This window comes from Sinohyriopsis cumingii, chromosome 6, assembly GCF_028554795.1.
Source record: "Sinohyriopsis cumingii isolate HCF-2022 chromosome 6, ASM2855479v2, whole genome shotgun sequence".
NCBI lineage: Eukaryota > Metazoa > Mollusca > Bivalvia > Unionida > Unionidae > Sinohyriopsis > Sinohyriopsis cumingii.
In genome coordinates, this window is record NC_142966.1 from 148,064,617 (window position 1) to 148,090,643 (window position 26,027).

The window sequence follows — 26,027 nt, forward strand, 5'->3', positions numbered from 1 at the left end:
ATGTTTTAATCCAATGGAATCGCAGAACACAATTTACTCCGTGGTAGGAAAATAGTTTTGACAGAAGTCAATAATGATGAGAATAGGAAACTGTTGCTGAAGACTTGTTGCTGGTGCTCAGGTTTGCAGAACTGATCAAACTCAATTATAGTCAGCATGCCGGTGAGTCTCTGTCTAATTGTGTCTGTCTCTCTCCCCAAGGTTGAATAATGCTATCGGCACCAGGAAAAGATACAATACTCAACTCACATGTAGTGCACACCTGTGTTATTTTGGAGTATAGGGGGAGATTGTTATGATTAGTGTCTCACCTGTTACTAACAGAAACAGCTCTACGTGCTCCAGTTTGAAAGATTCATATTAAAATAGCTTTTAGATTGGTTGATTGATCGGTTTCTTTATCAACCAACTTTTTTTTTCTGCCACAATAACGTTCAAATTAAAAATGCCAGAGGGACACGTTTTCGGAATGCAAACAGTAACACAGGCACTCAGTTTTATCGGTAAAGCGGGAGAATTGAGGATAGCACCATCCTCTGCTCCCAAGTAACACAAGGTAGCCAAGTCTGATGGTTCAAAATTTGACCTCTATGACTCCATGCTAATGTTCTTGTACTATCATCACATTTACAGTATTCACATTCTCCAGTTCGTACCCACTAACGATTTTAAAAACGAAAAGCATCAAGGAAAAAAAATGCACAAATCGTAGTTATTTCATTTTTTGGTTTTTAATTTGTAACTTGTTGCCATGGGTCATTAAAAGTTGACATATTGGCATTTCCTTTAATTATATGGTACAGAATTCATGATTTCCATTTTGGTAGCCTTACTAATCTGATCTGGTCTGCAGAATCTTGACCTCACTGGTGTTATCTTGGAATGACTGAATACAGCCATATCATATTTAATTAGCATGTATATAGCACTATAAAGCCCTGTGATTCTTTTAATAATGGAAGTGGAAACAAAAATTAGAAGGAATTGCTTAACAAGTGGCATTAATTGATAATGGAATATGGTACTGCACTTGTAGAAAAGTAAAATCAGTCATCAGGTGAGTAAACAATACAGATTTACAATTGTGTATACATCTGTGTCTGTATGTATGTATCTCTCATTGGGGCATACAGATTATTTTATCATTAGGTGTAAGAAGAAAATTGATTGAATATGTCTTTGTCATGGTTATTTATCTTCTAATTTGTAATTATAATGCATGTATATGTAATTTAATTTAAACAACATGTATTACAAATAATGTACATTACTGGTGCATGCTGCTTTAACGCAGTTAAATTTGATCTAGTTAATTCTTAATACTGACGATCATGTAATTGTTCAAAATACTGTGGGATCCTATATTTGTTTGTACACGATCTGTTACTCAAAATGAAATATTTTTTGCATATTATTTTTCATACTTTTGGAGAATTATTTTCCTTATGAAAAATAAGATTAAACGACTCAGAGTATAAAACAAAATAAAAGTATCGCCTTTTAGGCTGGCAAATATGGTACTAAAGTTTCTCCATTGCTTTGTTTCTTGCCTACTTTTAACACTGTTTGGAGAACAACACATAATGTCTACTTTGGGGTGAATGCAACTATTGGGACATTATGTATATAAAAAAGCAAACACCTGAAATAAAATTAATTTAAATTTAAAAAGTGAACACCTGATATAAAATAAATTTTAAATTTAAATTAAAAAAAAATTAAGTCAGTTTTCTTTCATCAGTATTTTTAAAATACAATTTCATTTACTATATTGTACACTTATGCATAGAAGTAATGACCCTTAAGTTATTTACATAGAAGAAGAGATATCACTGAAGCAATCATTATCAAAGCACATTCACTCCAGTGTAAAAATTTCCTTTAAAAATCAACAGGAGAACTTGTACATGGGGAAAGGTTTGGAATGCCTTTATAATGGTGTAAGTTATGAATGATTAAATGCAAAGGTATTATAAGACAGTTAGCATGGAATTGTCAAGGGATCAAATTTTGAACCAAGAGATTTATCTTGTGTAGATTTGAAGTAGAGGAGTGTGTTATCATGAGTTCTTCCTTTTTTACTGATAGAATCAAGTGCCTGTGATTGCTAATACTATTTCCTCTGATCAGTACCACTAAACAGTTTCATGTGCTTGTCCAGGGAGTAAACGTTTGTTTGAAGAGACATTAAAGCTTTATCTCTGTGTTTGACTCTGTTATTTTTGCAGTGGTTTCAAGAATGCACAGCTGGAATTCGTTTACACAATGGGTTAATCAGTAGCATTGTGCCTATCCCCCCAACATCTTCTACTCCACTCAGAGGTCTTGGGTATTGGGTACACTTAGTCACATGTATTTGGATGCCAATATTTTCTGGGATACAGAAAATCATGCAGGAGTCCTTCGTACACATGCAATAGCTGGATGGCAACTTCAGAGACTTGCCAATCTTGCTTCAGCTACCTGTTGAGTGGCAAAATGCATTGATCAGTTTAGCTGTGCTGATATTTACAATGACAGAATTCAGTGTCTGAAAAACTCCTAGATTTCCATGTTATCATTATAAGAATACATAAAAGAACATGATGCAAGTTCCAAGACTTTAACTAGCAGCTGAATGGGCAGAGGTCTTACTAGGAATTTAAAACTAGGAGTCCATGACTCCCATTTTGGTAAAAATAGGAGTCCCACCAGCAAAGTAGACAATTTTCTGAGTTATTTTGGCCGTATGACTCAAAAAGAGACTGACAGAAACTACATGGTAACAAATTTCAGCTGAGTAACCAGATTATATTACTGTAATTTCAAGTTAGTAAAAATGCTTAATCAACTACCCTTAATCAATGTTTTAAAATTCATTTATTTATTTATACTTTGTAAAAGTTCACAATGATGGCACTTTCAAAGATGTCTAAACATGTTTGAAATAACTCCTGTACCATGCACATGAGGGCAAATGCACATGTGTCTTCATGGTGACCAGTATTAATAGTGGAGAAAGAACCTGGGAAAACCCAGGAAAGAACCACCGACCCACGAGATGCTACTGGCAAGCTTTCTCATATACCCACATTGGCCGAATCCAAGACTTGAACCCATGCAGGCAGAGATGAGATGGCAGTGATCCGTAACGGAGAGCACTTTAGACCACTTGGGGCCCCAATTTGAGTTTGATACCCCTAGAATAGTAAAAGGCAGGATATACTATTATGTGATGATTATTTAAATGTTGGGGAAAATAAACATTCATACTTCTTATGTTTTACCATTTCAGGAAAATAAAGACTCAGACAATGTCAAGGTGTATGTTAGATGTCGTCCTATAAATGAGAAGGAAAAGGAACAAGGATGCATTGATGTTGTTAAGGTATAAAAGACTTTTTGTATTTATATTTTTAACATAAGTATTTAAATTTAAACTGACTTTTGAATATACAGTGGTCCCTCTTGCGAATGGCCCTCCAGCCCAGCGGTCACCCACTTTTACAGCAAGAATTCCTTTGCACTGACGAGTTTGTGTTCAAAAGTACCCCTCAAGAAAGGCCACCCCTCTAATGCTACCTGCAGAAAGCATATTAGTGCAAAAATCTAATATTTACCCCTCACAAGTGGCCATATTTTATTTTATTATGTATCCAGAACCTTTATTTAATTCATACAGTATGGTAAGTAATGCAATTATCTTTGCCGTTGTCTGTTTCCCCATGTCAGGTTTTTGATACTGGAAGAAGTGTTGGCTAATGTACATCTGCATCTAAGACTAATATTAGATCATTAATGCCAGCGTTTATAGGAATGGGGTCAGCAGTGTTATGGACTTCACACAGCAGTTGAGTTTTTTCTTTGATGATTTTGACTGGATGTAACTGTCACGATCATAGCATGGTCAGAATAAGCTAAATATAGATTTTGTGAACAAACACAGAGAGAAATTAACCTTGAACAAAACAGGGTACCAGACAAAATACTGAAAATCAGGTGACAGTTCGTGTATCAATTCCTTTATAAACAAGGCATTTCATAAACTCTTTAATAGTTTCATCTGCATAATTAAGTTGCAGTACTGAACAATTAGTAACATATGAATAAATCATTATAAAACTTTAAAATGTGATCACATAAATGGAAATTTAATACTTTAGAAGAAAAGTAGAAGTTATTTGACTTGACAACAATGGAAAAAGTTCTTGAAACAAAGACAATGGAAAGAGTTCTTGAAAGAAAGATTTGTGTTGGGAAGACTCAAATATACAAGATAGGGACAGATAAGGAGAATATTCTGTGGCAGTGGGAAATGGAACAAATGGAAAGAAAATTATTTTAAATGCCAACTGCCAAGCAATGTATGTACCAAGATTTAAATGATATTTTAAATGGTTTTGCTATGCGCATGTCAACAATACCCTACTGGCATTTAATGCTTAAGAAAATGAGCTATTAATGTTAACTTGAAATAAGTCAGTTCTTAAGACAAGAAGATCCTTTTAATATTTCATAATACTTGTAAAAATAAGATATTAATTGCTTTTAATTTTTTTTATAGCTTTCTTACTGCATTCACTTGTCAGATATATATTTCCGCTCTGGAAAAGCCACCTGCCTCATATGGCCACTTTCCAGGTGCAGCAGGGGTGGCCAAATAAGAGGGGGACCACTATGTACTGTAGGATTAAAACATTTTGCTTTATAGCAGAAATCCACTTTTTTCTGCAATGCAAATGTCACTTTTTAATTATATTGTTTACTTTCAGGTATTTCATCTTTTTCTCTGGTTTCAAGTCTAATACTGAAAATAGAACGAAGAAAGAGAGATCACGAGTTTATAACACAGCAATTAAATTTAATCCAGTACAACTCTGTATATTGAATTCAAATTTTGTAATATATTTTATGTTATACAATAGTTCATGATTACTAGTATATAAATAAGACAATTACTCTTATCATATCTTTTCAACATTAAGACACACACACACACATACACACACACACAGACACATGCACATACACACAGAGTATTAGAGTATTACATGTTTCCTGTTTCACTTTATATGAATTGCAGATGCCGTTGTTTGTTTTGAAAACAAGGAAATTAAGACATTCAAATGCACCTTTGTGTTCATAGTTTTACTCATTCAGAAGTCACAAGTGTTTGCGGACTCTAAAGTTGATTTGAATCTGCACTGTTTCATGCTTTGGCTGGGATGTTTACTTCCTTGAAAACTGTTAATTTGATGAAATTGTTGTAGTTCACAAAATTATCCATTTTCAAAATGGAATCCCACTTTTTTTAAACATGACTGACACATTTAATGTCTTGATAGGTTGACTCTGTGCGAGGTTCAATCACCTTGAGGAATACTAATGCCACTCATGGGGAGCCTCCAAAGACCTTCACCTTTGACACAGTTTATGGTCCAGAATCAAAACAAGTAGATGTATACAATGAAAGTGCAAGACCCATTGTAGATTCTGTTTTAGAAGGGTACAATGGTAAGTTTGAGTTTAAAGATAGGTATACAGATTAAATCTCTGTAAAATAATATTTTTATTGAAATGTGGCTGGTAATGTAATAACCTTGAAATGTAATTACTTTAAATTTATTATACTTGAACTTAAATATATTCTCTATTTAAATGCACTGTCTAAAATTATTTTCATTGGAGTTAGGCAGGAGGAAAGGCTACAGGTCACTGTAAATTTAATTCAGAAGATTTTGTTCAGGCAGATTTTGGTCTTATCTAGTTTAAAAGAGATATGACTTAGGGATAACACATTCTGCTAACGATGTAAACAATTTTTTTCCACTTAAAAAGTTTTAGGTTTAAGATTGGAAGGACAAAACATTGCGAGAGCTACTTCCGAGGTTTGCCATTATGAATCTTCATGCATTTTGTTATGTGTGTTACTCTAATGGCTTTTGTGTGTTTGATCTTCGACACCCACTGAGGGACCCAGGAAAAGAGGCTCCAGAACAAGACTGCACATGCAGATGGTTATTTTGGTGGGTTTCCATCCTTTGTAGTTGAAGAATATCAGGTTATGGACAGATGGGTGGAAGGAAAGACACATGAATTTTATCACAATATTTACTTCTAAAGCATAGGAATTACTTTGAAGTCACTACTACCCTCTATCTGCCACTGAGACATGGTTTAGGTTGAATGTCTTGGTCAGAATTTTGAATTATATTTTCCATATGGTCATATACTTTTTGAGATATTGCAGGAAAGGCAGGTAGCAAATTAAATTCAACTTTGGTTATTATCAAATATAGAAAAGAAGCTAAGGTCTATGCTTTTTTAGAAAGGTTGTCATTTTTTTTTTATCCCCATGTATCATACAGTCATGTTAGTTTGGTAGTTTTTGATGGAATGACATGAAATTTATTAAACATTATGATTATCACTTGAAGATGTGCATATTGACAAGTCAGTTTGCTTCCATGCTTTTTTTTAAAGAGTTATTGCCCATTTTATTTTGTTGCTAGATGTTTGAGTAATGAGTTGTGCAGTTTTTAGCTCTACTAGTAATAGACCTGAAGAACTTATGGACTGGCCTGGCCACTGTCTGTCTGTTCATTTACACTGCTTCTGCCAAACTACTTTGATAATTGCCATGAAACTTTATATCCACATATTCATCCCATGGTCTAATTGGTCCTAAATGAAATTAGTGCAGCTTGAGCTACCAAATATCACTGTGACAATGGCTGTCTTGAAAATCTTGATATTACTCCTCCAAAATGGATTGTCAGATCAACATTTGATTGTCACTAAAAGAGACTTAATGTGATGTTTTCTTGATCCAAAATGAAAGTTGTGCCATTGTGATGTCTAATTTGGTTCCAGTGGCAGCCATCTTGAACAACTTGTTATTGCTATTCCTCCAAAACATATTTCATATTGACATGGGGTTTTCACCAGAAGGGTTTTTTCACAAATTGACATGGGGGTTTTCACCAGAAGGGTTTTTTCACAAATTGACATGGGGGTTTTCACCAGAAGGGTTTTTTTCACAAATTGACATGGGGGTTTTCACCAGAAGGGTTTTTTCACAAATTGACATGGGGTTTTCACCAGAAGGGTTTTTTCACAAATTGACATGGGGGTTTTCACCAGAAGGGTTTTTTCACAAATTGACATGGGGGTTTTCACCAGAAGGGTTTTTTCACAAATTGACATGGGGTTTTCACCAGAAGGGTTTTTTCACAAATTGACATGGGGTTTTCACCAGAAGGGTTTTTTCACAAATTGACATGGGGTTTTCACCAGAAGGGTTTTTTCACAAATTGACATGGGGGTTTTCACCAGAAGGGTTTTTTCACAAATTGACATGGGGTTTTCACCAGAAGGGTTTTTTCACAAATTGACATGGGGTTTTCACTAGAAGGGTTTTTTCACAAATTGACATGGGGATTTCACCAGAAGGGTTTTTTCACAAATTGACATGGGGGTTTTCACCAGAAGGGTTTTTTCACAAATTGACATGGGGTTTTCACCAGAAGGGTTTTTTCACAAATTGACATGGGGGTTTTCACCAGAAGGGTTTTTTCACAAATTGACATGGGGGTTTTCACAAGAAGGGTTTTTTCACAAATTGACATGGGGGTTTTCACCAGAAGGGTTTTTTCACAAATTGACATGGGGGTTTTCACCAGAAGGGTTTTTTCACAAATTGACACGGGGGTTTTCACCAGAAGGTTTTTTTCACTATTTGACATGGGGGTTTTCACCAGAAGGGGGTTTTCACTAATTGACGTGGGGGTTTTCACCAGAAGAATTATAATGATATCTATTTAGTCATAGATGAAAATGGTGCCGATCTAATGTTCAATATGACCACCTTGACCGTCATCTTGAAAATCTTGTCATTCCAGCTCCTCCTGAACACAAATTCATATTAACATAGGGTTTTCACCAGATGATTTCTTATGATGTCTGGTTGGATCTAAATGAAACGGTAGTGCTTGAACATCAAATATAGTAACCACAATGGCTGTCTTGTTATTACTACTCTTCCTGGCTGTATGGATTTTCACTTAGAGACCTGATGTCAGGTTGGTTCTAAATGAAAATGTTGCCATTTGCACATTCAGTATAACCGCCACAGTGGACATGTTGAATTTTTGTAATTGCTACTTATCCTGACTTATCCTGAACAGAAAGTCCCATTGAAAAGGGGTGTTCCCTACAAGACTTATTAAGTTATCTGGTTGTTGTTATGGTTGGTTCTAAATGAAAATGATGTTCATGCATCCAGTTTATCCACCACAGTGGAGGTCTTGAAAATTTTGTTATCGATACTCCTTCTGAATGGGGGGGGGGTCATCCGGAATGAGGGTTTTCAGTAAAGGATATCTTATAATTTCCACTTGTACCTAAATGGTAATGGTACCAGTCTAATGTCCAATATGGCCACCTTGGCATTCATCTTGAAAATCTTGTTATGGCTACTCATGAATGGATGGTCATATTAGTATTTTTATTTTCACTGAAATATTCCTTAATGCATCCAGTTGGGCATAAATTTAAATTGGTTCTTTGTCAACATCTAGTATGGCTGTTACATCAACCATCTTGAAAATCTCATTTTGGCATCTCCATCTTAATAGCTGGACAAATCAACATGAAGTTTTCACTAATGACTTGAAAATAATGCCAACCTGATATCTACTATGTCCATCAGAACAGATAATTTAAAAATCTTGTTATTTCTTAAGAATATCAAGATGGTTTCAACACTCAGCAAGATGATTTCAACATTCAGCAGTCAAAAAGGAAGTAATGGTTTTAATTTGAATTCCTGGAAATTATTTTTTGCAAGTAGATCTCGTTTATCAATTGCCATGAAGCTTGGTAATTTTTATAGACACCTGAAGATGTGCATCACTTTGTTCTAATGAATTTTATAAGACATTTTGCAATATTGCATTGCAGCTGAATGCAGTGTATGACAGAATCATCCAAAATTCACCATGAAACTTAGGAAATGTTATGCTGATTGTCAGATGTTAATATCAGCAGATCACAGTGCTCTGTGATTTTTATGATTGCTTTTGAGCCTGATTTATTATATGACTTTGTTTGGATTACTGTGAAACTTGCTATTTATTATGGTCATTATCAAAAGATGTACATATTGACAAAACTTTCTGCTTCCATGATTTTTAAAAGAATTATTGCTCCTTTTACTTAAACGAGATGTAATGTGTGACAGAATTTTGTGAATGCAATTTCATATGCACTTTTTAACAGATTGCTGTGAAACTAAGAACATATATTGTGCTGTCAAAAAATGTTAACTAGTCTCTTACTTATATAACCTTTTTGTTGATTTTGATAATTTACAGTCTAACCTCAGTGTCACATTCATTGTTGATAGCAATATCAGAAATGGATTCATTATATAAATGAAATTGAATAATTGTTCACATTTTTCAATGTAAAAAAAAAGCATTGTCTCTAGACTACTATAGTTGCCTAAGTGTTTAGAACGTCCACCTTGGATGTATGAGGTCATGGGTTCAAACCCTGAGAGTCATACCAAAGACTTATAGCAGCTGCCTTGCTTGATGCTCAGCTTTAAGAGGTTAGTGTTAGGACTGGTCGGCCTGGTGTCAAGATAACATGATGGTGGGACATGTTGCTACATGTCATCGCAAAATGCCCCAGTGCTAGACATCATCATAAACTGCCACACTGCAGATATTGTAGTGATATTACTTAAAAATTGTTAAAAGCCACGTGAAAATTTCAAATCACACACACATGTGCACACACACACATACACATGCACACACTAAAATATCAGTCAGATAAATAAATTGTGACTGTTTTGCAAACAAAACAGTGACACAGTGCTTTTCAGATCAGTTTTTGTTAGTAATATGAGAACTTCTCCGTGTACATATTTATGTATTCTGTTATTTGTTGCACTTTCTTTATTCCAGGCACCATATTTGCCTATGGACAGACGGGTACTGGGAAAACCTTTACAATGGAAGGGGTGAGATCTGTACCAGAACTCAGGGGTATCATTCCAAATTCTTTTGCCCATATATTTGGTCATATAGCAAAATCTGAGGACGATACTAGGTAAGTGTCAAGCAGTTGTTGACATTAGTAGTAGGAATAATGTCAGCAATGTCACTTATATCTCGTACTTTGTAATAAAAAAATCAACTTGATTTATTCTTAGTCAGAATTGGTGAAAGAGTTGTTTACTTTTGGTTAATACTGCAGAATAGTTCATGCACTTAACCATTTGACCCTTTTCATAATGGCTATAAATAACAGGAAATGTATCGGGATGGAATTGAAAATCTTACAATTGATTTTATTCCCGAGATCATTTCCATCTAGTAATTTTTATATTATTTGTTCCCTCATCTTCTGCTACTCCCTGCACCATAAATTCTACAATTTGGCCTTTGTTTTCATAAGAAACAATGATGACTATGATGCAGTAAGCATAATAATGAAATTTATAAACCTTGAACTCATAAATTTGAAACTGACATCTCATGGGGGGAAAGAAAGAATATCACAAAGTCATGTCTTGGGGATGACCGCTAATATCACCAAGCCTGTTATGACCACAAAAGTGAGAACATTTATTAAACAATATTAAAAAGTATTTTAATAGCGTAATACATTACCTATTATCACATGTTCAAAGAGATAATTCTTCCTCCAGGGAGTAATCTAAAATAAAAAATAAAGCACAATTCCAGTCTAATATGTTTGAAAACTTACTACAAGTAGTATTTCTTCCCTCTTTTCTTTGGACTTTGTGCAGTTCTCAGTTGTCACATCAGTGATAAATATTTTCGTTATCTAAGTTGTAACTTGGCAATTTTACTGTTGTATCCTATTTTTGTATTGTATTTGTTAATTCTTCCCAATCCTTGCATAATATTTGTTATCTGTATTCTTTTTTGTTCAGTTTGAGGGTTTGGAGTTCCTCACTAGTAAAGTGGTACTTCATTGTTTTTCATCCATCTATTAGTAATTAGTCTTAGGGTAAGTATTATCTAGCCTCTTCATCTTCCAGTTCAATTTCTTGGATTTCCAGTCTGCATTTAATATGCATTATGGTACAGGTAAAAATGTTGTAATAAAACGTCTGCCTCAGACTGCACCCTCATGATTGTTTATGCTTGAACACTTGCATGATGAGGTCTGCAGAAAGTTGCTGGGCCTGTAGGTTCAGAGAGAGGGGATTTCCTTCTTCATCTTTGTCACTGGATTACCTCCATCATTCCCAGCAGTGATCTATGGCATTTCATGATTTAGGGAAATCACCCACTTTTGCAAGGAATGTTACCTTTGCTTAAATTGAGGGGATCTCATTTTGGGGAGTTGAGCTACTTGAATAGAAACTCCTCATTTAAGTCTGGGTCATCTGACTGGTCACTGTCTTGTCGCCAAGTAGTGTGTCAAGTTACAGTCAACAAATGCCTATGACCAGGAAGAGGGTGTTAGGTCACTTTGCACCAGGTAATGTGTCAAGTGACAGTCATTGAATATCTGACACCAGTCACCAGGTACTGAACACTGGTCATTGGATAATGTGTTTAGATCTATTTAACACTTATTTAAAAAAACTGCCTATAACCACCATTTACATTTTGAAATATTTTTGAGCACTGTGAATATTATACCGTTTCCGCAGGGTTTCCTGCATCAATTGGTTCAAGCAAAGACAGCATTTTTCTTATTTTTCAAACATTGTTTAACCAAGGAGTGGTAATTGACATTTATAAACTTGAACAGATTCTTCAAGATGCCTTTGGAAATCTCCATTAAAAAACTGAGTAGGTTCATCTTCAAATCGGATCAAAGTAACATTCAAAGCACTAGTGACTAAAGCAGAAAATAAATCATTGGATCACATTTTGGTCCCCAACACATGAAGAAATCTGCTGCAGTTTTTAATAGACATTGCTCTTTACCTATGTAGATCATATGTCATTGATGAAAGCTATTGTTGAATCTTTGCAGGATGATTCCCTACCTGTTGAATTTTTAATTGCATTAGGAAATGATGATCAGAAGTGTCCAGGCTTTTGAAATATGCTAAATCTGAATGGAAAGGGGTTGTTGATATAGACATCTGTAATCTTCATACTATGCACAATGTCTTTAGCAATGGCATGCATGAATGGAAACAGGAAACCAGAAAACTAGCTATAGACTTGTATGAATTATTCAAGATAAAAGCATGTAGGAGGGAGAGAGGATTACAAGGTTATACAGCTAGATCTTTGTCTTTCAGAAAGTCTTTTTATCTTTACTTCTCCTGACTGAATAATTGTGTCAGCATTGGGTTTTCACTTGTAACATCTCGTTGGATGTTATTACTGAAGAGTGTCAGATATGGTTTCAGTACTCAGAAGTTAAAAGGAATTATCTTGAATTCCTGAAAATTCTTTTCACCCAATCGAGTGTCAGTCACTTGAAGGTTTCTTGTTAGGCTCTGTGGTGAGGCATCCATATACATGTGCTCTGAACATATTTCTGATTTTTTGGCAGTGGTTCATTGGTCTTAGGTTTACACCCAGACATTGACACTTAATTATGTATTCATCTAACATGTTTAAATAACGCTTTTTTGTTTTAGTGTTTTTGAAAATGGCTCCAAGTATTATAAGGGTTTTGACATGTGCCAAAAAGATATATGCTTTGCTTTGTTGTTTGTGTTGTTAAGATGTTCTTTCAGACTGTTATTCAGAAAGTACCAGGAGCCTAATTTGTTGTTGGAAAAGCACCAATAACAGCCATATTGTCTTGAAAGTAAAAATTTCTTCAACATCTTTTCTTTCACCTTAACCCTTTAAGTCATGCAAGCGCCTTTGGACGCCTCCACTCATTTCGCATGGAAGCGCCTTTAGATGCCTCTACTTCATTTGCATGGAAGCGCCTTTTGACGCCTTTACTCCATTCGCATGGAAGCACCTTTTGACGTCTGCTGTAAATTTCGGCTATTTTTAGCAAGTTTTCTTAGCGTCACCAATGGGGAAAACCCCCTATTAGATACCTCATTCATTGCTGTGAATGACCATTACGTCAGATCACGTGGTTGCTATTTATGCTCTGGTCAAAATCTGCTATTTAAAGTAACTGGGTCGTATTCTCCACTCTCCAAAATGAAGGTCGCGGATTTCGTTCAGTACTTTTCACGATTAGAATCACAACTATGAAAGCTTAAATAACTTAGGGTAAAGGCTCTGATATTGATATAGGTAGCAGTTAGTTTTTATAAATTATCAAATTCAGATGACTTAGTGATGTAGATGCAAACGAAGAACTTGTAAATTTCGAGTATGAGAAATGGCAGCTACGGTTGGTCACGCGGCTTCACTGGCTTGATGGTGAACAAGTTCTCTCAAGATTTTAAAGCACATAAAAAATTCTTACTTGAAAAATAATTACACAGCTATAACAATCGGACTTTACTCTTAAATTTTTCCACACATAATAGATGTGTACCAAAAATGTAAAATGGTTCAAATTGTTGTTAAACGTAACATACACTACACTGCTTAACAGTTAACAGGCAGGCCTATGTGTATGGAGTCAAATAGGTAACAGGTGTTCTGTTTATAGTGCACTGCACTGGGTAACTTTGCTTCATATGTATTGGAGGGCTAAAAAGCCATACACTCTTTGAGGTAAAGGGTTAAAGATCTATGGAGACAGAGTAAGGACACTAGTCGTACATTAACATTTACTTGGAGATTTATGCCTATCTTAATGCATTAATCTTTTATTTCAGATTTCTTGTACGAGTATCCTATCTTGAGATCTACAATGAAGAAGTCAGAGATTTGCTAGGAAAAGATCAGACTCATCAGTTAGAGGCAAGTTGTCAGTTTAAAGCAGATAATCTAACTTATACAGTGACTTTTGGCATGTGTGGATACAGATCTTCAGCAACAAAATAATATTGCTGCTTGAAAACGTATTGAGTGCCTGTACTTAATGTACTTCCAGTGCTGATTGATCACATTTCTGAGTATGTATTATCTTCCATGCTACTACAGATATATCTTGAGTTACAATAGCTGTACAATTTCAAAGGTGATTGTGACCTACTTTTCAAACTTTATGTTAGCATCAAGGGATGACTCTGTCAGTTCTATCTTCACTCTTTTAACTCATTAACCCCTGTTGCCACATTTACATCTCTGGAGGTAGTAGCCTACTGCCGAGGTTTGTAGCATCAAGTTCATGTATGATACAGTAAAGTGGATGGTATTATAGAAAGGAAGACAGATGTTGCTCTACAATGACACCAAATAATCTGGATATTTTAGTTGCACTACAAAATTTTTTTCCACCCAAAATTTGCCTGTGGTGGGAATCCAATATTTTGTGTCCGGATTGTAGACTTTTTGACCTCAGATCTAAGGCAGACCAGTGTGAACTGCACAGAGATAGGCAAACCTTTGCAAAAAGTAGGATGAGATGTGCATTTAGAATAAAGAGTGGTCTTGATACGAAAATAATGGGTTCGTTAGGCAAAAAAAAGAAAAGAACTCCAATTTTTACCCTTCTGCTCTTGCGCAAGTGAAATAGCCAATGAAAAATGATGTTTCTAACACAACTAGGTTAATGGGAGATCTCTTGGCAGTCGATGTATTAGGATGTATTCAGAAATAGCCCCCAAAATGTGTTTCCTACTCACATTTCAGGCGAAAACGACAGAATCCTATAGGGGTTAATGATTTAATGGGTGCATTTTGATGATGTCACCAAATTTGAATATTCCTTGCATATTTAATCATTTGTACATCAACATTGCACATAAATTACAAATATAGCCATTACTTGTCAATTTGTAAGAAATTCCAAAATCATTGTTAACTCATTAACCCCTAGCGCTTCGTTTATGCATCAGGAAGTAGTAGCCTACTGCCGAGCTCTGTAGCATTAAGTTCATGTCTGATACAGTAAAGTGGGTGGTATTATAGGAAGGTAGACAGATGTAGCTCTACAATGATACCAGATAATCTGGACATTCTAGTTGCACTACAAAATACAGAGGGAAAAACCTAATTTTTTGGACCTGATTTTTTTTCACCCAATATTTGCCCATGGTTGGAATCCGATTTTGTGTCCAGATTTTAGACTTTTTGGCCTCAGATCTAAGGCAGACTGGTCTGAATTGCATACAGACAGGTGAACCTTTGCAAAACATAGGATTTGATGGGCATTTGGAATAAAAAATTTATGGGTCCATTAAGCAAAAAAAACGAAAGAAAAGAACTCCAACATTTACCCTTCTACTCTGACATGCGCAAATGAAATAGCCAACTATTCATTAGGTTAATGGAAACTCTCTTGGAAGTTGATGTATTAGGATGTATTCAGAAATAGCCCACAAAATGTGTTTCCTACTCACATTTCAGGCGAAAATGACCAAAACCTCCAGGGTTTAATGAGTTAACAAATATTGCCAAAGGGAAGGAGAAAGAATGTCTTTATTTGCAGAACATTTATCATATTTTACTTCTGCATCATAAGTTTTGCCAGGTACAGTATGATCCTTAGTAATTGCTTGGCTTTAGGATAACAATTGATTGTTCCAGCATGTTACTTGAACATAATTCTTAAAACTTTAAGATTTGGGACTGAGAATTGACCTTTGGCTCTTGACCTCACAAAAAACTATATTTAGGTGATTGATGATATTTTCTGTACAACTGCCAATTGGTATTTTGAAATAGTTGTGTAAAATCTGGATCTTTAAGCTTAGCTCTGGGTCTTAGACTGAGGCTTGTGAGAATAAAATTTTTATGAGTTCCAGGCTTGGAAGTCATTTTTGAAATGTCTTTATAATGTGTGCAATCATTTGCAGGTAAAAGAGAGGCCAGACATTGGAGTGTATGTCAAAGACCTTTCTGCTTTTGTGGTTAATAATGCTGATGACATGGACAGGATCATGACATTAGGGAACAAGAACCGTAAGCTTTAGTTCTATGTTAAACAGGAATAGTCTCTCAAATGGTGCTGTACATTTTTTTATACCAAAAATTGAGAAATGTTCAACTTTTTACCAACGTTTCTTGTATTCAAAGTTTTCCCTATAATTTAGCTTTGTTTGATAACATACAAGGAAAAATGAGATATTAGGTTTAAATTTTCACACAAATTCTTGACCAAGAAGTGATGTTACCAATAGATGGGGCACTGTATTCCCACGCAATGATGCTTTTAAATGATTATCACTTTATATGAAATTGATTCATTCAAATTGTGGCTTGGGATGGGGATAATTCAAGATCATAACCTAATCTTTCTTGCGAAAAAATATCATTTATGTGATGCTTCAAAGTACTTGGTAAATTAAGTCGTAACTTTCTGTGGCTAATATTTTGTCACTGTGATGGTACCTTTGGTTTACATATTAAGTTTCAAGAGGCACTAAAGGAGAATATTCTTTAAAACGATGCTTAGTTGTTCTGTTTGCAAGTAAATGACAAAGGCTAAACCAATGAACCGTTGACATAACCAACAGTGTGGGCTGTTACATTGAACTTAAATTTACCATGACAGTTCATTCTTCTGTCAGTCAACCATACCAGCTTGGTGATGCAACATTGTTCTGCTCACCAAGGCAGTTTTAAAGCCAGTGAAAGATGCTATAACTTCTTCACTGGCCCCTTCATGTCCTAGTCAATTTGTCCACAGCGTTTGCAACCAGTTGACTTAGGATTTTTCTTAATAATATACATGTTACATGGTAGATTTAGCTCCACTGAGTTGTTGCTATTGGTAAGAGACTAGATGATCTTATGGGATAGTTTATTGACCATTGCCTTTTGGCAGAATTTTTTTAAATCATAAACTACTTGGAGGATTACCATGAAAGTGTCACAATCATTTATTTTAAGGTCATGGTGGTCTCTAGATGAAAATGGTGCCATTTAAACATCCACCTCAGCAGCCATCTTGAACATTTTGTTGTTGCTACTGCTGAACATATTGTCATATCAACATGGGGTTTTCAGTGATAATCCGATCTGAAATATAATATGGCCACCTTGACAGACATCTTGAAAATCTTGTTAACATTACTGTTTCTGTATGGTATTTCATACCAACATGATTTTTTCACCAGAAGACTTTGTATGATGTTAGTTTGGTTCAGAATGAAAATGGTATTAGACTGACCATCCAGTATGGCCACCATGGCAGTCATCTTGAAAATCTTGGACATTTATACTGATATGGGGTTTTCACTAGTAGACTTTTTATAATATTTGGTTCGTCATAAATGAGAATGATAGAGATCTGGCATCCATATTGAATATACTGAATGGATGGTAAAATCAATATGTTTTGTTTTACCTGGGTGTCTAAGTTGTCTGTGGCGCTTACCTTTACAGATCAGTCACGTATCTCACCTCTAACTGTGCAAGTTAAGTCTCAAGCTGATCAAAAAAGGAAAGCTTCCAATGTTATGGGTTAGTGGTTCTTCCTGGATTCTTTCTCAACAAAATATAATGGCCACTATGCAAAGCATATCATGTGCTGAAAAATGGTGTTAAACCCCATAAACTAGATTACCATAAAAAAATGTGCTGATATTGCATCCAATGTGGCCAGTATTGCATACAAAATGGCCACCATCTTGAAAATCTTGTTACTGCTGAAGAAGATAAGAGATTGTAATAACACTCAGCGGTAAAAAGTAAAACAGTCTTGTTTTGATAATATATATTGTTACTATAATCATATAAACTAATTTTAAACAATGACGTTTTTTTTCTTTAGGTAAATTTATGGCTGTAATCTTTGTAGACCTAAAAATACCGGAAAAGAAAGAGATCACTGTATATTTTGCAGAACTTGTAATATTTCTAGCACATGTTTTTTAGACTACAAATTCGTTGAATTTGGATTTGAAGTAATTCTTTAATACATTTTTATATTATGCTGAATCAAGTACATGTTTCTGCAGTTTTACTTTTAGAGTCAAACCTTCCCTAATGGTTACCTATATATTGTGCTGACTTGGTCTGATGACCCATTTCTCATCAAATACATTACTTGATTACATCACATTAAGATAACTGTTTTTGCTACCCGTGAATCCCTCCCTCCTAGAAAGATGGAACAGTGTCTTTCTGTCTGTATATATTATATCCATTATACTTTAGCAGTCAAGCTGTAATGATATCCTCCAGATAATCTTGTTAAGTTGTCATGATCCAACAGTTGTGGTATCTCATGCTGAAAATACTGCACAGCAAACCAACAAGGTTGACTGAACATTATTAAGCCTCTTCATGGTGAACCTGGCTTTATTCATAGTGTGTGTGTGATCTGGATTTTTAACGTAGCTTTAACAATTTTTCAGTCATATCGCTACAATGTCTGCAGTGTGACAGTTTGTTGGGATATCTAGCACTAGGGCATCATGCCGCAGACAAGTAGCATGATAACCCACCCAGTCAAATTATCCTGACTCCAAGCCGGCCAGTCCTAACACTAACCTCTTAATGCTGAGCGCCAAGGCAGCTGTTAGTACCATTTTTATTAGTCTTTTGTATGACTCGGCCGGGGATCAAACCCATGACCTCACGCATCTGAGGCGGACGCTCTAACCACTAGGCCACTGGAGCGGTCGCTTTATTCATAGGGCTGTCTTTTTGAACCAAACTGGTGACTGCATTCTATTATACCATCACTTTTTTATATAGTATTTCCTATGGGCAAAATGATGCATGCTGACAATACAACATCAACATTGCCACATGGAATGCTCTACCCATAGACTCAAGGTATAAAACTGGAGGACAGTCCCAGGCTATATTAAGGGGTTGACATAGAAATGCCTGATTCATCCAATCTGACATTGGATGGAATTCAACTTTAAGGCAGCATTAGAAAATAAGATCTATCATATCCAGCCTCCATCTGAATCTCCTCCTCCACCTACTATCATCCTTACCTACAGGGTCAAAGCATTTGTGGATCCGATGATGCCGATGATCAACCATCATTGAGAACATTTCCTTAGTCATCACCAGGCATCTCTTGGAAAAAGTTGTGGCTCCAATAATGTAAAAGCCTTCTTTTCTGCGAGTCATTTGTCAGCTAGCTTCCTATCTCACTGTTATAAGTTGCACTCTGGTGCATACTGTTTGGAAATACTTAATGTTGGTAATGATGTTCCGCCTTTGGCTTGACTGCTTCACATGGTTGCAAGGTTGATCAGCAAGTCTTCATAGCCAGTGAGGAATGTTATTTCAACTACCTCACTACTTGACTTAGCACCATTGTCAACTTTTCGCTAGCTGAGAAGGCCAGAAGCGATCATGCCTAGGATCTGGTGAGCTGTATCATCAAGGTCATGAATAGGGCTTCTCACCAAACCATGTCCTATGCTCTTATGGTATGTTGCAACATTTACTTAGAAGAGATGCACTCTTTTTCTCCTGTAAAACACACTGGGGGGGGGGGGCGCCAAATTGTTGTGGTTTTCATTGCTGCTTCAAACCACATTTAAAGACCCAACAAAAAAATTAGCCACATATGACAATCCCCCAGCCCACTGCAAATTTTGTTACTATGTCTTTTTCCTAAATGTTAGCAAAGCTACTTGTATTTGATAAGTCAGTACTCTAATTTGGTAATAAAATATTAAGCATTGCACGTTTGTTATAGTTTAACCTTCTGAAATGAAAAACATCTTTAATCATTTCAGTGTATCGATAAGGTATCCAGTAGTTGTATTGCTACTCTTTGTCTTAAATCAATCTGTAAAGTACATATCTTTTTAATGATGCATTTTTAATCCAAAAGAACAACAAATACTATCACTGTTATTTATGAAACACTATGTATATACACTATTACAGCAAAGTATTAAAGCTCACAGTTTGGACCAAGTCATGCATCAGCATTGTGTCTCATGGTACACACAAATGCTGGACAGTTAAATATTCACAAACTGCAGAATTAAACAAGTCCAGCTTTTTCGAAACAGCTGATAATTAAGTCTGATCATTCGGTCATTTTTGCATGAGCTGTGATTATCCATTCATCGTAAATTGATTTATGAGGTTACATGGTTCATTTATACAGTGCACTGATTGTCACCAGTAATATCTTCCATCCTCATGACAGCCTTTAGGACCTGTTTAGTATACCAGTTGTAGAAGTCTTATATTGATTCTTCTTTGTACCCTTTTATTTATTGTCCTGTATGATGGTTGACCTTGGTTTGTAGACAAGGCAGGCACAAAAAAGGAGTGATTCCATTGTCTTTCAGTTTGGTTAGCATTTTCATACTTTGGTGGCATCAGCTTCCTTTGATGTCCAGCACTCACACGAAAACACAGTGTAAATTTATAGTCAATCTGTTGATCTTGATAGTTGTTCATAGAGTTTGTAGTTATGTTTTAGTTTTAATGGCTATGTCAGCTTTCATTGAACAAAAAGAAGTATTGAACTTACCAGATTTTTTATTTGTGCTCATACATGTGGTAGTATTGTTTTAAACATTATGTGACCCCAGTTTTTTCTGCCATAGTTTTATTTTGTTGCATTCTTTTTTGGAGGTATATATGGAGGTTAAAATACAAATTAAATACTTAATAATATTCAAACTTTGACAGGCATAATCATAAATGTAAATATCCTTGAAAATATTTTTGTATATAGCAAATCCATAAAAATGAGCTCCATGAAAATAGATGATAGTCTGTAGCAGCCTGGTGAAACATCTACCCTTCAAATTGAAGATGTGAGAACACAGGGAGCACAAGATTTGCCCCTACGTCTGTCAGTACAAGCTCCTAAATCAGGATGTTCAGTTGTTCCAGAGAAGGGACAAAGAAGAGATACGATAGAGGTGATTCCAAAAGATGATAGAATGGCTGTGACAAGGCAAATAATAGGCTGTCTTACATCCGTACTTGCTGCTGTCAGACAGGGAAGGGTGATAGAAATGTCGCTGGGCCTCAGAATCTTATTTATCTGTCCTCCTCCACTTTTGATGACCCCCATTCATGACAACCCATGAAGGCAGACATACTACAGAAGGAGATAAATCCTTTATTTATAAAGCAGGTAGTGGAAATTATACAAAAGCCATACACTCAAGGCTTCAATTTCAGACTGTCTCTGATGGTGAAGGCCAGTGGCAAATGAGATCTGTGATCATTTTTAGCAGGTTCAACCCATTCATTTTGATCCTGAAGTTCAAGATGGAGGTGGCCAAGTTTTGTTTTCTCATTGTCATGCAATGACTGTGTGATCACCCTAGACCTCTCCAATGCATATTTTCACACTATGATCCAAACAACATTGCACAAATATCTTTGCTTCATCTATCAAGCCAGCTACTGTAATATTTATTTTCGTGGTCTCAGTTTTCATCATTTTGAGGGAAATAATGACATTTTGATGGGTACTTAAATTAAATTTGCCCATCAAGAGTTTTGCCTGTCATGGATTAACCTCAACAAATACCTCAAATAAAGACATTTTGATGGGTACTTAAATTCGTGGTCTCAGTTTTCATTGTTTTGAGGGAATTAAAGACATTTTGATGAGTACGTAAATTCATGATCTCAGTTTTCATCGTTTTGGGGGAAATAAAGACATTTTGATGGGTACTTAAATTCATGGTTTTGCCTATCAGAGTTTGCTTTTATGGATTAACCTCAAATAAAGAATACAAAGGAACAAAACTTGGAGGACAACAAACGATGGTAGCTTCAGAGGTTAAAACATTACTGCCACCTGTCTGAGCACAAACCAAACAAATGTCAAGATAAATCATTTACAGTCAACAACAAGGTGAGCTGATGCAGCCAACAACAACAAGCCAGCAAGTGGTAATTAAAGTACATATTTATGATCTCATTCTTAAAACACTGTCCATAACATTGCTCAGAATATGGATGCAGGATTTGTTGCATCATAGGAAAAATCAGAACTACCTAGTAATTGTGTCCATCACTTTCTGAACTGTTGGTATCAGGACTGATGGAGGGAAGGCCAACACCCACAGTTACTTTCTGATGATTCTGGCGTTAACAAATTAAGTCATAAAAATTAACTGAGATCACCTTGAACCCAATATGTGACCAACTGCCCCTTTATCTTTGCAGTTAGCAAGCAGTGTCAGCATTTGATATGTTCAGAGCCCATTAAAGTGCAAAAATGCTAACTAAATTGAGATACAATGAAATCACTCCTTTGTTTGAGTCTGTCTCATGTATGAAGCAATGTCAACCAATAGATTTTATTTAAGAACAGTGTCAATGAAGCCTATTGATGCTGAATAGATAACTGCAGCAACATGAAAATGTGTGAAAGATCTGACCTAATTATTGTGGCTTTGAGAATACTGAACTTGTTTAATTCAACAATTTCAGGATTAATTCCCTGACAAACATTTTTTGTGTATCAGCCGACTTAATTGATGCAATGTTGATTAAATGTTTTGTCTAAAATTGAGTTATGTGTGACCTTCATTAGTCTGTGTTAATTGTTGTTTCAAAAGCAATTGTGCCTTGCAATGCTTGCAATGCTTTTACTACTTTATAGACTTGTTGTTCATTGGGTTTAAACAAGCACTGATAAAAAGAGATACGCTTTCATGAGGATTTAAATTATTTGGCAATAGTTTTACTTGAATGAAGAATCTATTGAATGTATATTAGATATAATTTTTTTATATATTATAATTTCTTATTTTTTCTTTCATTTTCGGTATTAACAATGTTTGATTACATTATGCTTTTTCTCATTTCTCTTTTTTATCTTTACTTATTTAATGACACATCAATTTAAGGCCCTGAAGTGAAATGTGATCTTTTAATTTTTCACACACCTCAGTCTAATATGTTTCCCTCTCAGATGCATCAGAAATATTATTTATGCATTGGAGAGGATTTCAAGCAAAATGTTTATCTTGGCAAGGGATTTTCTTCAGCTTCTCAGCCTATCTGATGCAGAGGCAGATTGTTATTCCTTGGCTGCCATTACGTGCACCCATTACAAATGGCCCTCCTAGACCAATGGCAATCTTTCACAGGCCATCTAGATCAGAACTTGTTATCTTGACCCGCATCAAAAACATCCTTCTCTAATAGCAAAACAGCAAGTGCCTCATGACAGGAATACCCCTTGAAACACCACAACCAGAATTAACAATTTATACAGGTGCCAGTCTGTCTGGTTGGGGAGCCCACTTGCTAACAGACATAATGATGGACAGTGGAAGGTGATTACTTCAAGAGATGGCTCTTTAGATCTGCCTCCTGGAAAAGAAAGCCATTGTTAGTGCCTCCAACATTTGGCCCTAATACTGTCAGGCATTTGGTAATGGTATTGTACCTCCTCAAACATGGAAGGATGCAATCACTGGACCTTGGTGTCTTGATATGGGATTACCTTTGGTGGTGAACCCAGTACCAGATAAGTATTCAGGTCTGCCATATATGAGGACAGCTCAATGTTTTAGCAAACTCACTGTCAAGGAGAGGACAACTGCAGCTTCATAGAGAGCAGTTTCTCTGTCTTTTATTCAGTAAAGTCTGCATTTTATAGGGCCACCTCATGATAGATCTTTTCACAGTGAAATGGAACAACAAATTGCCTACCATCTTATCCCCTTTTCTGGACCCAGAAGCATGGGCCATTGTTGCTTTATCAGCTGGGAGGGAATGTGGGTGTTCACCTTCCCTCCACCAGTCATGATAGTTCAGAAAGTGATGACATAATTACTAGGTAGTTCTGATTTTTCCTATGATGGGACAAATCATGGATCAATAATCTGATCACCCTTGCTAAGATGTACTGAAGAAAGTGATAGTGACCCCCAGCCTGCTCAAGCAGCCCAGGTCACCACGGTTTCCACCATGTCCAGAGATACTCCTCCTCCACACCAGGCCTTTGTCATGGATGCCTTTCATGAAAAGGAGTTATAATATTTTGTGATCTTAAACGGCTTGGCAAAAGAATATTGATAATAATAGTAGCACATAAAAATAAAAATTGATTTGATTTAGAGGTTTGAAAATGTTTTTTTTATTCTATTTTATTTAATTCTGAGATCACATTTTATCGTAGGTAATATGCCTGAAATAATTTCAGGGCTGTCATGAATGCTATGACTGGTATACAGCTGTACATTTTAACCATACATGTATGTATTCAGATGTTTTTTTAGTTATCTAGCTTTAAAACAGGTGAATTGAGATCCCCTGTATAAACAGGTGATTCTTTCTCAGTGTCAGAATAGTTCATTATTTGTTCTCAAAAATATTCCACCCAAATCTACTGTTGATTAAAAGTGGCCATAAAAAAAGAAATTCATCTGTATCGTCCATAAATTCAAAGTTGTCAACCCCCTACTTTCTCTTTTGCTGTCCCTCAGACACAGATGTGCATAGACACATGTTGTTAAGTTTATACAGCTCTTAGACAAATGTTTACCTCAGCTCTCTTTTAGTTTTAGAAATAAATATGTAGTATTGTGGTATTAATATTCACTAATGGAATGGTATTGATATTCACTACTGAAATGGTATTGATATTCACTACTGGAATGGTATTGATATTCACTATTTGAATGGTATTGATATTCACTACTGGAATGGTATTGATATTCATTACTGAAATGGTATTGATATTCACTACTGGAATGGTATTGATATTCACTACTGGAATGGTATTGATATTTGCTACTGAAATCATATTGACTGGAATGGTATTGATATTCACTACTGAAATGGTATTCATATTCACTACTGGAATGGGATTGATATTCACTACAGAATTGGTATGATATTCACTACTGAAATGGTAATGATATTCACTACTGAAATGGTATTGATATTCACTACTGAAATGGTATTGATATTCACTATGGAATGGTATTGATATTCACTACTGGAATGGTATTGATATTCACTACTTAAATAGTATTGATATTCACTAATGGAATGGTATTGATATGCACTAATGGTTTGGTATTGATATTCACTACTGAAATGGTATTGATATTCACTACTGGAATGGTATTGATATTCACTACTGGAATGGTATTGATATTCACTACTGGAATGGTATTGATATTCACTACTGGAATGGTATTGATATTTACTACTGAAATGGTATTGATATTCACTATGGAATGGTATTGATATTCACTACTGGAATGGTATTGATATTCACTACTTAAATAGTATTGATATTCACTACTGGAATGGTATTGATATTCACTAATGGAATGGTATTGATATTCACTAATGGAATGGTATTGATATGCACTAATGGTTTGGTATTGATATTTACTACTGAAATGGTATTGATATTCACTACTGGAATGGTATTGATATTCACTACTGGAATGGTATTGATATTCACTACTGGAATGGTATTGATATTCACTACTGGAATGGATTCATATTCACTAATGGAATGGTATTGACATTCACTACTGAAACAGATATTAAGCAGAATGATGTTAAAAATATGACATGTATATAAAAGCTAAAATAATTAAAGCTACTGACAGCACCTGCTGGGGACATGTTAACTGGGAAACAGACTGACTAGTGTTTCACTAGCTTTGAAATTGCCTTGATGGGTAGAACAGTTGCATCACACAGTCAGTAAGGTTGATTGACAGGGTATGAACAGTTATCAGAGATTAAATAAGATGCATCATCCTGCATTGTTAGTATTGTCATTGGACTGTTTGAGTCTTTGTTGCCATGGATTTCTATGCATCAGATTTGTTAGTTATCTATTTCATCCTTCCAGAGTTTTTATATTGCTATGCATGTATTTTATTAGGAGTAGTTGGAGCTACCAACATGAATCTTCACAGTTCCCGGTCTCATGCCATCTTCACTGTGACAATAGAATGTAGTGAGAAGGGACCTGATGGGGAACAGCATGTCAGAGTGGGAAAACTCCATCTTGTTGATCTAGCTGTAAGTTCATAAAACATTATGGTTAAACTACTGTAGTCTCCAGTTAACACAATGTTT

The 26,027-nt window shown here is 35.5% G+C and overlaps 1 protein-coding gene across 1 annotated transcript in view; it reads left to right on the plus strand.

Annotated features, from left to right (window-relative positions):
- Positions 1-31: 31 nt before the first annotated feature.
- The window catches only part of LOC149798236 (kinesin-like protein KIF3A), a 69,549-nt gene continuing 43,553 nt past the window's right edge, over positions 32-26,027 (plus strand). Inside the window, exons 1-7 of the mRNA XM_089963353.1 lie at positions 32-162; positions 3,275-3,367; positions 5,325-5,493; positions 9,954-10,098; positions 13,781-13,865; positions 15,866-15,971; positions 25,831-25,970. Coding sequence (XP_089819479.1) covers positions 157-162; positions 3,275-3,367; positions 5,325-5,493; positions 9,954-10,098; positions 13,781-13,865; positions 15,866-15,971; positions 25,831-25,970 — 744 coding nt within the window. The 5' untranslated portion in view covers positions 32-156. The remainder of the gene's footprint in view (positions 163-3,274; positions 3,368-5,324; positions 5,494-9,953; positions 10,099-13,780; positions 13,866-15,865; positions 15,972-25,830; positions 25,971-26,027) is intronic.